This window comes from Leptosomus discolor, chromosome 1, assembly GCF_034619465.1.
Source record: "Leptosomus discolor isolate bLepDis1 chromosome 1, bLepDis1.hap2, whole genome shotgun sequence".
NCBI lineage: Eukaryota > Metazoa > Chordata > Aves > Leptosomiformes > Leptosomidae > Leptosomus > Leptosomus discolor.
In genome coordinates, this window is record NC_141391.1 from 174,813,082 (window position 1) to 174,826,365 (window position 13,284).

At 36.9% G+C, this 13,284-nt stretch overlaps 1 protein-coding gene across 1 annotated transcript in view; it reads right to left on the reverse strand.

The window, feature by feature from the left end:
• PTPRQ (protein tyrosine phosphatase receptor type Q) overlaps positions 1-13,284 on the reverse strand; it is a 139,801-nt gene that overhangs the window by 98,524 nt on the left and 27,993 nt on the right. The window contains exons 18-23 of the mRNA XM_086471434.1: positions 11,860-12,020; positions 10,811-10,922; positions 9,765-9,991; positions 6,694-6,763; positions 4,417-4,616; positions 2,769-3,018 (exon numbers count right to left, since the gene is read on the reverse strand). Of these exons, the coding sequence (XP_086327560.1) occupies positions 2,769-3,018; positions 4,417-4,616; positions 6,694-6,763; positions 9,765-9,991; positions 10,811-10,922; positions 11,860-12,020 (1,020 nt within the window). The remainder of the gene's footprint in view (positions 1-2,768; positions 3,019-4,416; positions 4,617-6,693; positions 6,764-9,764; positions 9,992-10,810; positions 10,923-11,859; positions 12,021-13,284) is intronic.

Genomic DNA, 13,284 nt, shown 5'->3' on the forward strand with positions numbered 1-13,284 from the left:
TTTTCAAAAATCAGAGCAAGAAAAATATCATCTTTGTCAGGAACACAGGAGAGCTTCAACCAGAAAATTCTTGGTTTTATTTTGGAAATAATCTTCAGCATTTTAAAACTGAACAGCAATGAGCTATACAGTAGAGACATATAACACCATCTGTGGCAAAACGGGCATGAAAGCAACTCTGTGTCACGTTCCTGTGTGAGCAGGAAAGTGATATTTGAAATAAATGTGCTCTCCATCCACTCACCTGCTATCACAAACTATAATCCATCAATTCCCCTCCCTCAAGCCTCACCTCAGACACTCCAGTGGAGGACTGAAATGTGAGAGTTTGGCCATATGATAAACTGGTAACTTGGAGGGGGTGGCTAGTGTGACACTAAAGAGTGTCTTGTAAGAATCAAGACATTTGGAGAAGGGAAGTGGATTTCAGTAATTACAGAGAGACTGGATGGTGGTGCTTCATACTGGAGCGGGAACCTGTTACAATAATTGCAAAGCACCACTCTCAAATCATGATTTTACTATATAAGCTATATAGACAAAACCAAACTTTAGCAACTAAAAACATCCTTCCCACTGAAGCAAATGAAAAAAAGAAAATAATAATGATGCAAAACATCTATTAACTCATAAAACATTCCTAACAAATCAACAACGAACTCTATGGCCAGCCTCTGAACAGGGTCCTTGGCACACAGGCATGCAGGACTCACAGGGGAGCACTTTAACAAGCATCTGAACGCTCATAAGGTGAAGATCTAATAGAGGTGGATCCAGAAGCAGCGTGCTGCTAAGAGGAAGGACTTACTGAGGCTTGGGCCATGAGGGCTGACTGTGCCTGTGGCCCTGTGCACAACACACATCCACCACCCGCACTGACCGGTAAGCCAACCTCCCTCTTCCCAGACTGTACTTTAATGGATGAACCCTGGCTGTACAGGCTCCCAGTACTCAAGGACTGAAGATCTTTCAAACAGCTGACATCTTTCTATACATTTGGTAGAACTACACCCCATTGCATAAGCTTTTCATCACTTTCCAGGGTTTTCTTATTACCAGTGCATCTATCCTAGGATGTTAACAGGGTTAAAAATAAACTGGAAATTAGCACCGAGATCATTAGAACAGAAACTATCCAAAACTTCATTAACCCTAGACAGAACAGCAAACTAAGAGTATTTTAATTCTAGCAAAGCAAATGAACAGTGTTAGGAGGGAATTAAATTTCTTTTCATCTGAACAGTGCTATGAATTCTGGATGCATGAAAGGGGAACCAGTAACAAACTGTGTCAGGCAAAAGAATGAAGTACTAGCAAACAGAAAGTCAGAACATTCCTTTTCAGTATGGCTTTATTAATAATGTTGCCCACTACCTGACCATTATAAAACTCCTGTTCCTGGACAACCTTCCTTTCCAGTTCTAATGTCTCAGTGCCTTGCAGGTAATCTAAAATCAACTTTCCTAGTTGTCCTGGTTTGAGCTAAAACAGAAGTAATTCTGTTCGGTGATTTTACTTTTCAGTTAAATCTCTTCTAACTAACTGCACTTTCTGAAACAGCAGCATGTTTTTCCACACAGTGACTGCTTCTAGCAGTGATAAGGCCTGATGTTTATAGTTAGTACTGAGGAATGGTCTGCAGGGAGGCCCTTGCTTATACTCGTTTCTGTAAGCAACCAAGGTCACCGCTAAATTCTGCATCCCATGTTGAAGTGCCGGAAGTGAAAAAGGGTCAGAGCGAAGTGAAAGGTTGCACTTGCAGGGAGGAGCGAGCCGGACAGGTGACCCAAACGTGACCAACTAAGTATTCCATCCCATACTCGCCATATTCAGTATAAAGCTGAGGGATCACAAGTGTTAAGTTTTTCTTCTTCGACGGCCGAAATCCAAGGAGGACTGCATCCGTTCTTCTGTCTGTGATATCGATCCGTGCATTCCTGAATCCAGCTCCTGCATCCCGTCTGCAGCCGAGTCCAGCCTGGGACTGCCCCAGTGCCAGCCCTGAAGCGTCACTGGTGACGTATTGTCATCAGAGGGGGTGGGGTTCAGTATTGGTTTCGTGCATATTTGTATATATTTTATTATTTTCTTATTGATACTATTTACCTTTTCGTATTATTATTGTTTCATTAAAGCTGTTTTAGTTTTCTTTTCCAGTCCATAAGGCTCTCTCCCTTATTCTCTCTCCCTCTCCCCTCTAGGGAGGGAGAGGGGTCAACTGAGAGCATCTGCCATTCATTAGCGGCCAGCCCAGACCTAATATGTGACACTAATGTTTAAAGATTTCTTTATCACTGAAAAACTTTCTGCAATAGGTCCAGATTGAGGAACCATGGGATAGGAGTTTTCTTTATACTGCTTATTTTTCCACAAAGGCAAAGAATCTTCGAGTGCATTGCTATGTACACAATACACACACTTTTTGAATCCTACGCCTGAGCCTTTTCCCTTCATCTGTATTTTTAATTCTCCTTCCATTGTGCAATTAATTGCAGTTCTTAAATCACTCTCAGTTTTTCCTAAAATTTGATCTGTCCCAAGCACACTTCAGTATCTTTGACTTTTAATAATAACTGAACTCCCACTCACTGTACATTATTAGATACATTAATTATATACACTTTCAGTTGATTCCATCAGGTAAAATTCAGTAATCATGTAAATACAAGATTGTGATATAGATAAAGGCAGATTTGGACATAACTTCAAACTGATATCTTGAAATTTATATATAAATCTGAGAACTTTATTTCCATTTCAAAGCATACCTGATTCTGGTGTCCGGACAATCGCACTGTCAATATAGCCTGCTTCCGTGGTGACTGCAGAGACTTCAAAAAGATAGGTCGTATATGGCCTCAGGTTAGTTATAACGAAGCTAATCGGCTCATTCCAAACAGAGCTTGTTTGACTTGATGACTCTGTACTTGGTGTAACTGTAGTCCGTGAAGGAACTGTGGATTTGCCAAAAGTAGTTGAAGGAGTGGTAGTACTCCACAAAAATGATTCACTGTTATCCTATAAAGACAAAATATGAAACATGATAAGCTGCATCTATAACCTGGCTTTGTATATATATATATGTAGATCAAAAAAGACAGACTACATTTGAAATAAAATTACCCAAATTGGTTCTCCTTTTTGTATTTCAATCTCCAAATTTAGGTTATCATTCCACTAGTTGACATTGCTAGTACAACCTGTTAGTGACAGTATTATAGTTTCCTGCCTTATCCCAAAAGATCTCAAATCTGACTGAACAGAAGCAACTCTCTAGGATTCATTTAATTATTCCCAGATTCTATTTTCAGCGTTCAGTCTCTCTCTTAAACAAAAGTCCCCTAGTGATTTCCTTCTACATCACACGTGTGTTATATGTATGTATATGCATATGTATATATAGCATACTTATATCCATATAACATGGATAAAACCAGACAGGGGGTTCCTAATCCATACTGTCAGGAGACACCTCTATAAACTGCTAGACATTACAGTAACCGATGCTTATGATTCAGTAGGTGGCAGTCTCCCTTCTCAACGATGAATTAAATCAGCCTGATGTTGGGAACCTTCACAATGCTTAAGAATTCCAAATAAAATCTGAAAACACAGTTCTGATAATTTTTGTCATTTAAAACTGCACTTTTCATTAAAGTACTAAGCCTAGCATGCTGAAAAAAAAATTTAAAAAGAGAAAAAATGTTAGGCAACTTGACATCTGAGTAATCACAAAGAGGAAAAGGAGAATAAATACTGGGAAAGAGAATGTTCTTCAAGAAATTCTGAAAGGTACACATTGGTTACAGATCTGAATCCAATGAATAGTCAAAATTCAGAAATATTTCAATGAATGCTTATTTTAAGAACAACTCAGACTATAAACATCTTTTCAAAAAATCACTGCTAATCATGGGTCTCTATTTTGATAGGAAAAGTATTTAAATACTGTTGAAATGTGATACAGAATAAAGCATACATTTAAAAGATAAAAGGCATTATACTACACGTAAAAATAAGTTACAAGCATTATTATATGTCTGCACTGACCAAAATATGCCACCAATTCTTGCTTTTTCTAATTGAATGCTGTAGAAAACAAAAATTAAAAAATTGAAAGATGAAAAAAGCTCAAAAATTACTTATTTCATTATTTTTTGTTGAAAGGACACTAAATTCTTAACATTTTTACTTTGATTAAACTGAGCTTTTCAAGGAAAAGTATTCCATTTAAACTTTTTTGAATGGAAGGGGTTTTTTTCAACCTTTATATCCTGCCTTGGGCCTAAGTTTGTAAAGTATTTGAGATTCTTCGGAAAAGCGAGCCTCCACATTTTTTATGTCTCAAAATTCAAATGTAAAACTATATTCTGTGGCTTTAGTCTATTTCCAATTTAAAAGGTTTATAGCACTTACATTACATTCTGGTAACCTCCCAGACAGAAGGTCCTCTACTTTAACCAAGACATCTTTCACTACAATTCCACTTCTTGCATGTTTCACACTAATCTTGAAACTAGTTATCTTTCCATTTGGTTGCCGAGGGAGAAACCAGATCAGATTTACAGCTGAATAATTTAAGGCTTCAACTGTGAGATTCACTACTTTACCTGGAGCTTGAAAACAAAACAAACAAAAGCAGTGAGACATACTTTTCTTCTCAGCACTGGAAAAAAAAAAAAAAATCCCCATTTTTTTTTGTAATGCCATTTCTAGCTTCCAAATCCTAAAGCAAATAAATAACAACCATTCACGAACACATGTAAAATAGCTGATATGCAACCAGCCCTATTCCAATCTAGTTTAAGTAAGAAATATAACTATTTCAGCCTCATAATAACATAGTAATAGGTTTGGTCAACTTTAAAGTATTCTTCCTAGAAACAACTCATCTGTTGTGTCAGAAGTAGCAAATTTTTGCCCATCTGTTTTTGTTTAAGAGCATATGACAGCACTGGGTGTTTTATATCACTTTACCTGTGTCATCTTTTCAGCTGGACATAGATTTTTGGTAGCTTTATATAATTCAATTTAATTTGATTATTCATTATTACTGCAGAAATGGTGTTCTTCCTATCAGTGACAGTTTCCAGGGCCTTTTGTCACCTGTATTAACCACAGCACAAAGGAGTGGGATGCAGAATCTAAATGAAATTTGACACGCTATCTGAACTTTCCTGTGAATTAGAGCACTGTGGCTCTCTCTTAGTCGTATTTGCATGGCACGATCAGCAGCAGTTCCTGCAATAGCTAGCCCTAGTACAAAGGAGAAAAGGGTTATGCTGCCTTAAAAAGACACAACGGTCTGCAATGACAGATCTTCCACAGGTGAACTGAGACAGCTCCTCCAAGCCTCACATTTGGTCCTTGCTTATGCCCTGCTGAATCTCTTGCAGAATCTCTTGCAAACCTCTCACCTTCCTCCCCTTCTCCCAGACTACAGCCTGTATGTTTAGACAATTGCATCTTCCAGCTAATTTTCCTACTTCAAACTGCACCTCTTCGTGTTGATCAAGATGTTGGGCTTTCTTTAACCATCAAAGCAAGAGTGTAAAAAAAAAAAGTTAGGAAGGTAAATGTAGTATCAGTGACACATAACCCTCACCTAGAATTTGAAGGAATCTTCCAACTACATTTATCATAAAGGATTTTAGCTTTAATAAAAATGTAAGCAGAAATGCATCAAAAAGTAAAAAGCTAATGTTCTCCTGTGGAGAAATGATAGTTTTGTCCTCTGTCAAACAGAAGTAAATAAAGCTTATGGAAACAGTTTTCTACCAGCAATAACGTACAAAGAATAGTGAAGAATAATGATTTTGCATAGCTCCACGTGGCAAGTTTACTACCCTTTCTCATATTTGGTTTCATAAGTCATTGTACTATCTCAGAAATCTCATGCAGAGCGATGATGTCCTGCCATTAAGTGAGAAGCGTCACTCTGCAGTTTGCACAGCTACAGAAACCAACCAGGATTCCCAAACACAGAGAGACGGTCACTGCCATGGCAGCACAAATTCTATATTCCACTGAGACTGGTTCACCCTAGCGTAACTGGCCTGGTGCCAGCTCTTCAGCCAAGACACAACTGCTCCTGGAGCATGAGCGAGACTACAAACACCAAATTCATAAATAAAGATTATGCAAATTATGACTATAATTATAATTTTTTAATCTTCAAAACCATCAAGAATTTTCATTTCAGCCACATATTATTTTTAATTTTTTTTTCTTCAGAATTAAGAAGTGAAAACTTAGTAAAACACACTCTATGCTGGGCTTCTTGGAGAGGGCGCTTGACTTTGGTACTAAACAAACACAGCTTTACAGAAGTAGGCAATGCCACAACAAAGTCTGTCTCCTAGTACTGCTGCAGGCAATAATAGATGGGTCCACTTGATAGGTAGCTCTGCTCTCCTGTGACCTTGCTTTCTGGAAGCAGCCTACCTAGAAACTGGCATAGGAAAACCCCAACAGAAACAGACTTTGCCTCTAAGAAACCCCCGTATGTGCACACCCTAAATGCTGTCACTAGCAAACAGGACAAAATGCACCCTTCCCACTGAGAGAATAAGAATTAGGCTTTTGTTCTAAACACATTAGAATTTGTTCAAGTATAAAATGTGTCATGGATACTTTAATTGAACAAATTAGAGCAGCTTTAGTTAAAATAATTAGCAGCTTTATTAATATTACCACTTTCTGCAGTCTGAAAAAGAAAAGGATCACTAAATACTCCAACACCAGCACTGTTCTCAGCAGCAACCTACAGAAAAAGAAAAAAAAAAAAAAAGCCACATGAGAGAATCTATAGGATATATAGTTTCAGGGACTATGAAAATCTTGACACATGGAGATTCACATTCTAGCTTTTAAACTATAAATATAAAAATAAGGATACCTTTCATAGCTGTATTGTTTAATTTACCCTCAACATTTAAATGTGAAAAGATAAAATGGAAACTATGAAACAGGGCAAGAAACTGAGAAAACCACATGTGAATATCCAGACTTCAAAAGTGCTGAGTCCCTATTTTATGCTAAAGCCAACAGCAGGAATAACATCAGTAACACTCCTTTTCCTTACCACAATTCACTTAAACCAGCTTCCCCATTCCTATTTTACTTGTACTTAAAAGAGTAAAAAGGAAAACAGGTTCTCTTTTATTTCTTGAACTCCTGAAGGATAGCAAGAGGAGGTCAACCTCCCTCAGAGCAGAAACTCAAGGAAAGCGTGTCTTTTGGCAGAAAGACAACAGGTCAGGGAACTGTGGACGCACTTTATGATGCATGTGTCTCAAGGGGAAAGCAAGGTGAGAAGGGAGAGATGTGCAATACTGTGTGGGTCATAGTAGAAGTGACAGACAGCACGCAGGGGATAATGAAAGGAAAAGAGAGTAGAAGGACCCAGCAGGTCAGAAAGGAAAACTGTTCTAATCACTTCTCAGGACTAAACTGTGCATCCTTCAGAAGACTGCAAAGCTATTTAAACAAAAGCACTAAGCCACGTCAGACAAACTATGGCAAAGAAATACGAGGTACGATGGAAGACTTAATCTAAGATGGAAAGGGACACATATGCCTACAACCACTTCCCAATGCAGTACATGCTCCGCTTGGTGAAGGAGAATCTGTATCACTGGCCAGCTCCTGCCTAAGCCATACAAACACCCCCTCCCCTCTCCATGCACACACACTTCATGACTCCAGCCAATTCCACCTACTTCTGTGTCCCAGAGAAAACAACTTGAAACGTCCTTAAGCATTGATGAATTCTACATAATTGCAATAGCTGAGGAAATTACCTGGAGATCTTCAGAGGGTTGTCAGGCAATCAGAAAATCCTGACAGTATTAAAATTACATTATCTAAATCTAAATATATGTCCTCACCTGAACACTGGGTTTTTTTTGTTGTCTTGTCTCAACCTAGGTATTGTGGAAAGGGTCCAGAAAGGAAAACCAGCATTAAGACAGACATGGAAATTCCCATTTCATTTGTGTAGTTTCAAGAGAACTCAAAGTTACTATGACAGAAGCATGCACAAATTTGTGTGGTAAAGATGTCAGTAACACACACCAATTAGCTTTGAAGAGAAATCAAAACAAATGCTTACACAATGTACTGTTAGCTTCTACAGATCAGTGCCACAAAGAGACATTGCAGAAAAAAAGCTTGGAAACTTTAAAAAGGGCAAGTTTACTATGCAGATAAACTACTATCCAACGTAGTAGGTAACGTAACAACCCTTAGTGTGCCACTCATCAGAAAAGCCATGTGGTCCCTGCTAGACAGAGGTTGTTGGGTCACACGTCACTTTCCTGAGTCAAAATTTGCTCTAAGATCAATGTTTCAGGCACCAGCAATGGGAAGGATTGCCTTCCATCTATATCAACAAAGGGCAAATTACTGATAAGCAAAACAAATTATTTTAAAAGTCCCACAGTTTTCCCAGGGAAGATTCATACAAGGAGCAAAGAATGGAATTTGCAAAACCTTCAATAGTGAACCCTACACAAGTACTACTGAGGTACTCAGAATTGCAAACTTAATTCTCTTAGAAACTTAATTGGCTGATGAGATTAATTTGCTTAGAGTCTAAGTGATAATACTTTTCTCAAACAGTAGCTGAACTTTTTTTTGTGTGGTTTGTTTTGGGTTTTTTTAATCAGATGACTGGAGTCAGGAGATCAAAGGATAAACATTTTTCCAGCTGTGGATATACTGGCTTTTATCAGCATGGTCATCACAACTAGATTCACAGTGAGCAACTTTCCCACAACGGCAGGCATAATTCCATTTTACTTTCTTACACACAGACACCACCTTTACAAAGAATCCCTGCACAGCCCTATTCTAGTCCGGTCAACTTCAATATTCCCATATAGCTTTGCACTGTGTGAATTTACATGATATGGAATGAAGCAAATCAAACACACATAATTTCATTTCATTCTTGATATTCGAAAGAAGCACCTCTCCAAGGTTGTTATGAAAGGGCAAGTTAGGTGAAGAACTTCTTGGAAAATATTGCCAAGAGGAGTGCAGTTCACTTCTGTCCACCTGAAGTCATTTATTGTTGAGGAGTTCAGAGATGGCTCGGGAGTGTCTAATCTCAATGTAAGCAAATTCCACATACAGAAGTCATGAAAATACGTGTACTGATTTTGGAAGTAGATATTCACTGTGAATATCTAGGCAATAAAATCTATGGAAAGTGAATGGAAAAGTATGACAATTTTTATTTCAGGAGATAACACTAGGTAAAACTCCCAGGCTTAGGGAAAACAGGCTAAAGTGTTCACAGGCTACATCTAAACAGATATTCAGGAAAGAAAACTCCTTCTTAAACTAGTTAAGTTTAAAATCAAAGAAAGAAGTATGTACCTACATGCTTTTCTGGATCTGGCTGAGATGATTTAGAAATCTACAAGTAATACAAAGTGCGCCAGCGATTTGAAAGACAAATCTCAATGAAGATGAAGAATGATTTTGAAAATTCTACCCTTTGCTTTTTACTTTCTATGAAATAACGCCATACGTCAATACAATATCAATAGAAGAAACTATGTTTTAATACAGTTTTGGCTGGAAATGATTTAAAGTAGATTTTAAAACCACAAACAAATACTTGGCTAATATATTTTGTTCTATGGCAACAGTAATTAGCAAAGTCCTTCAGAAAAAACTACATGCATCTACCACAAACTCAAATTGTACAATAAATCAGAATTCAGATTACTAAAAGGCAATCATAAAGCTTTTACCGTAATTTCATAAGTTGTTCCAGGGTTAAGACTGGTAAGAAGGACTTCCAAACTATCAGGCTTTGATGTGACCTGTGTGTAAGCTGTTTGCATCCATGGGCAGACCTCTTTATATTTAACAATATAGGAAAGAATTCTCCCATTCGGATGCAGTGGCGTATTCCATGAAAGTAGAATCCCGGCAGAGCCCACTCGTTCACCTGCAAGGAACACAGGGGGCCCAGGATCTAGGAAAAAAAAAAAAAAGAAAAAGTAATTACTTTATATATATGTATACATACACACACACACACAAAACAGTTTTTAATTAAGTTTCCAGATAATGGAGACACCTTCAGAACTTCTATAAAGAAATTAAACCATCTGCCAGCATAAACCAATAAAACTATGGAAAACTAATGTACTGTTCAACAATAAGCTTTTTTTCCAGCTGGAGTCCTGTTACAAAAATGATTAAATGAATTCTGAAACACCAGGAACATTCTTCTGTAAGAATGTAAAAAATGTAATGCTCAAGGTCTTCGTGGACAAATTAATGGCAATTTAATATTTGAGATATTCTAGCATGCTTAATTTCAGTTCCTTTCCCTAAAACCAAACTGCACTCTCTTACAAAACATGTCTGGTATGGCTACCTTTTTTTAAAACATCTCTGAAGTCTACCACTACACATACAAACTGGGGCATGGAAATTACAACATGACACAATAGCAAATTTTTAAAAAGCTTATAAATTATTCTCCTCTATGCTTTTTTTTTTCCATTTTGTATTTTTAATAGCCAAGCTAAGGGATGAATATGAATACAACTACCACTCACACGCAGGGCTGCTTCTTAAAAATTTCTGACAGAAACTCTCATGCTTTCATAAAACACCTCAAACTCAGTGTAACTTTTTATGGTTAAAGAAGATGAAAAATTCTACTGACCGTCCAAAACTGATTATCATTTCTCAGATACTACTGTGTACATAATAAATACAAAAAAGCATAGGTTAAAAAAAAAAAAAAAAACCAACAAAATTTCATCAGTCATTATTAACTCACTTGTCACATTTGTTGTCACTGTTCTACTCGCAGGTGAACTGTATAATGAAGAAGAAACTGCAGAAACTGTAACATCGTATGTGGTTCCAGGAAGAGTATTAGAAAAATCAGCCTGAAATAGGACATAGGTTTATTCAAGTCTTTTACCAAGAATTGTGAAAACTAAATAAAACCCCACAACCCAAAAGTTTAAGCATTGCATTACCGAAAGTGATCTGTTAATAAGCTTTTAGAAATACAACAGTACTTACAACAGTAAAAATAGTTTACATCTGTTAGCTACAGTACTGTATTTTGCCATCTTATTTAACTACCCTCCATAAGATACGTGCAACATTCAGTATCAAAGAACAACAAAATTAACTATTAATTTTATCACAGAATCACCTATCACTGTATCTATAGAGTTTTTCTGTATCATCATTGCTATCAAAGTAAATATAAAGCACTATAAAATTGCTTTTTTAAAGAATAAACACAAAAGCAGCCTGAAAAACTTAAAAGTTTTTGACCCTTCAGCTAGCCCATCTTTCAAAATAAACATAATCAACAACTTTTTAGCAAGCATTTGTATAAAATACCTGTATCTTTGCAGTTCCGATTAAAAAAAAAGACAAGATAACCAGAACAACCATTATTTCTGTTAATATTATTATATTTCCCACACTGCAGAATCAAAAAGTGCTCCTATCTCTTTTTAATGGCTTAGCACTGAAATGTTGCCTGCATTAAAGATTTAAGCACAGCTCTTCCTGGCAAGTACACAATTAATGAGCCTGTATTACTCAATAGCTCTGCCCTTCCTTTGTTAAACTATTCATGAACCCTTGGATGATTGGCTGTATCCTTCTAGCAGACTTAAAAAAAGTAAATTCTAGCTATTGTTAGGTAGCAAACTCTGGATGTTGACCTCTGCTCTCACCAATTTTTCATGAATACTTTCATATTCATATTTGCACTAAATAGCTAAGGAGGCAAGCTCAAATTCCTCGTCAGCACAGTGCATAAGGAAAAGCTGGCCATGCAGGTCCTGTAATAAAAGCACATACTTGATACTCCCTTCCTCCAAGATCTAGGATAACAACAGAACCATGATCAGGAATAAGATCCACGTGAAATTTGTCTACGTGTCCATACGGTAGTCTCCAATACAGTGAAAAAGAATATAATGAAACATTGAAGAATTTAAGTCCTTCTGGCTTTGCAGGTTCTGAAAGAGAATTGTGGAATAAAGGACATTAACTTAAATAATCCCCTTTATAAATACATTAGTAGTTACAACTGAATATAAAAGCATCCAAGAACAGTTTACTTGCTACATGAAGGCTAATTGCTAATTAGCCTGGATACAGCAGTGTATTACACTACAGTTGCTATACTACCTCTGAGACTTGGTTGATAATCTTCCAACTATGCTGTGCAGACACCCCCATTTGCAGAGAGCAAGCTCAAGTATCTTTGCCCAGTGTTCAGTTAACAAAGAATCTCTGCACAGTCCCAGTGTTTCTGCTGTCCTCAACCTTAACGCTAGCACTACTACTGTCATAACTAGTGCTACTGTTGAAATTCAAGGTATAGCTGGTGCTTGGTCTGTTGCTAGCCACAGGGTTCTTAACCCTTTTTGGACTTTTCATGTATTTGGAATCCCAGTAATTCCATGAAGTCTAGTGAGTTAAGTCCCCAAAATTTGGATGTTTTACTCCTTTTATTAAAGCCAAGTTCCCACCTACTCCTGTCATACCATCTCACTTTCCTCTATCTTTAAATCTGTATCATCTGCTCTAAGTCTAAAAATGAATCAGATTTTCGCTTCTTCAATAGTTTATTAAAACGTTACCTACCTATTATATACCTTGTATAATTTATCCACCTGTGCAATCCATAGCCATGTGCATGTGTCTCCTTTCTACTTTGGAAAGTATGCACAGCTAATAGCTGTCCCTATGCTTATCTCCCAGAGCAAGCCCAGTCAGTGATGCTATTCGTCACATTTCAGATTTGCCGCTACCCTTCCACTCAGTCTTCTGTTTGCTTTACTAACATAGTTCTTCAGAATTCAGACTAAATCTTCGAGTACTGTTCATACACCAATAACATACTGTGCAATCTGAACATCATATCATTTCCATCCTGAAAGAACTCTGATCCTTTCTTATTTACTCTAAATCTGCTTAGATTATATATCTTTCATGAACTCTTTACACTGACTATTCAAAGTTGCAGAATCATTTCAGGTTACTCCATCCAGTTTTGCCACCAAATCATCTATCTGAAATATTAATATAACCAAATATTACCTTTAGATTTTATATTCAGTCTGTATTTGTCTTAACACGTATGATTTTTAACTTGTGGATTTATCTTAATAGTTTTTAAATACTTTAATTTAATACTAACAAAATCAATAACTAATAATAAATGTGGAGATGTGCATGTGTAATTGAGAGCATAATTTCTTCCTTTTAGTATACTTT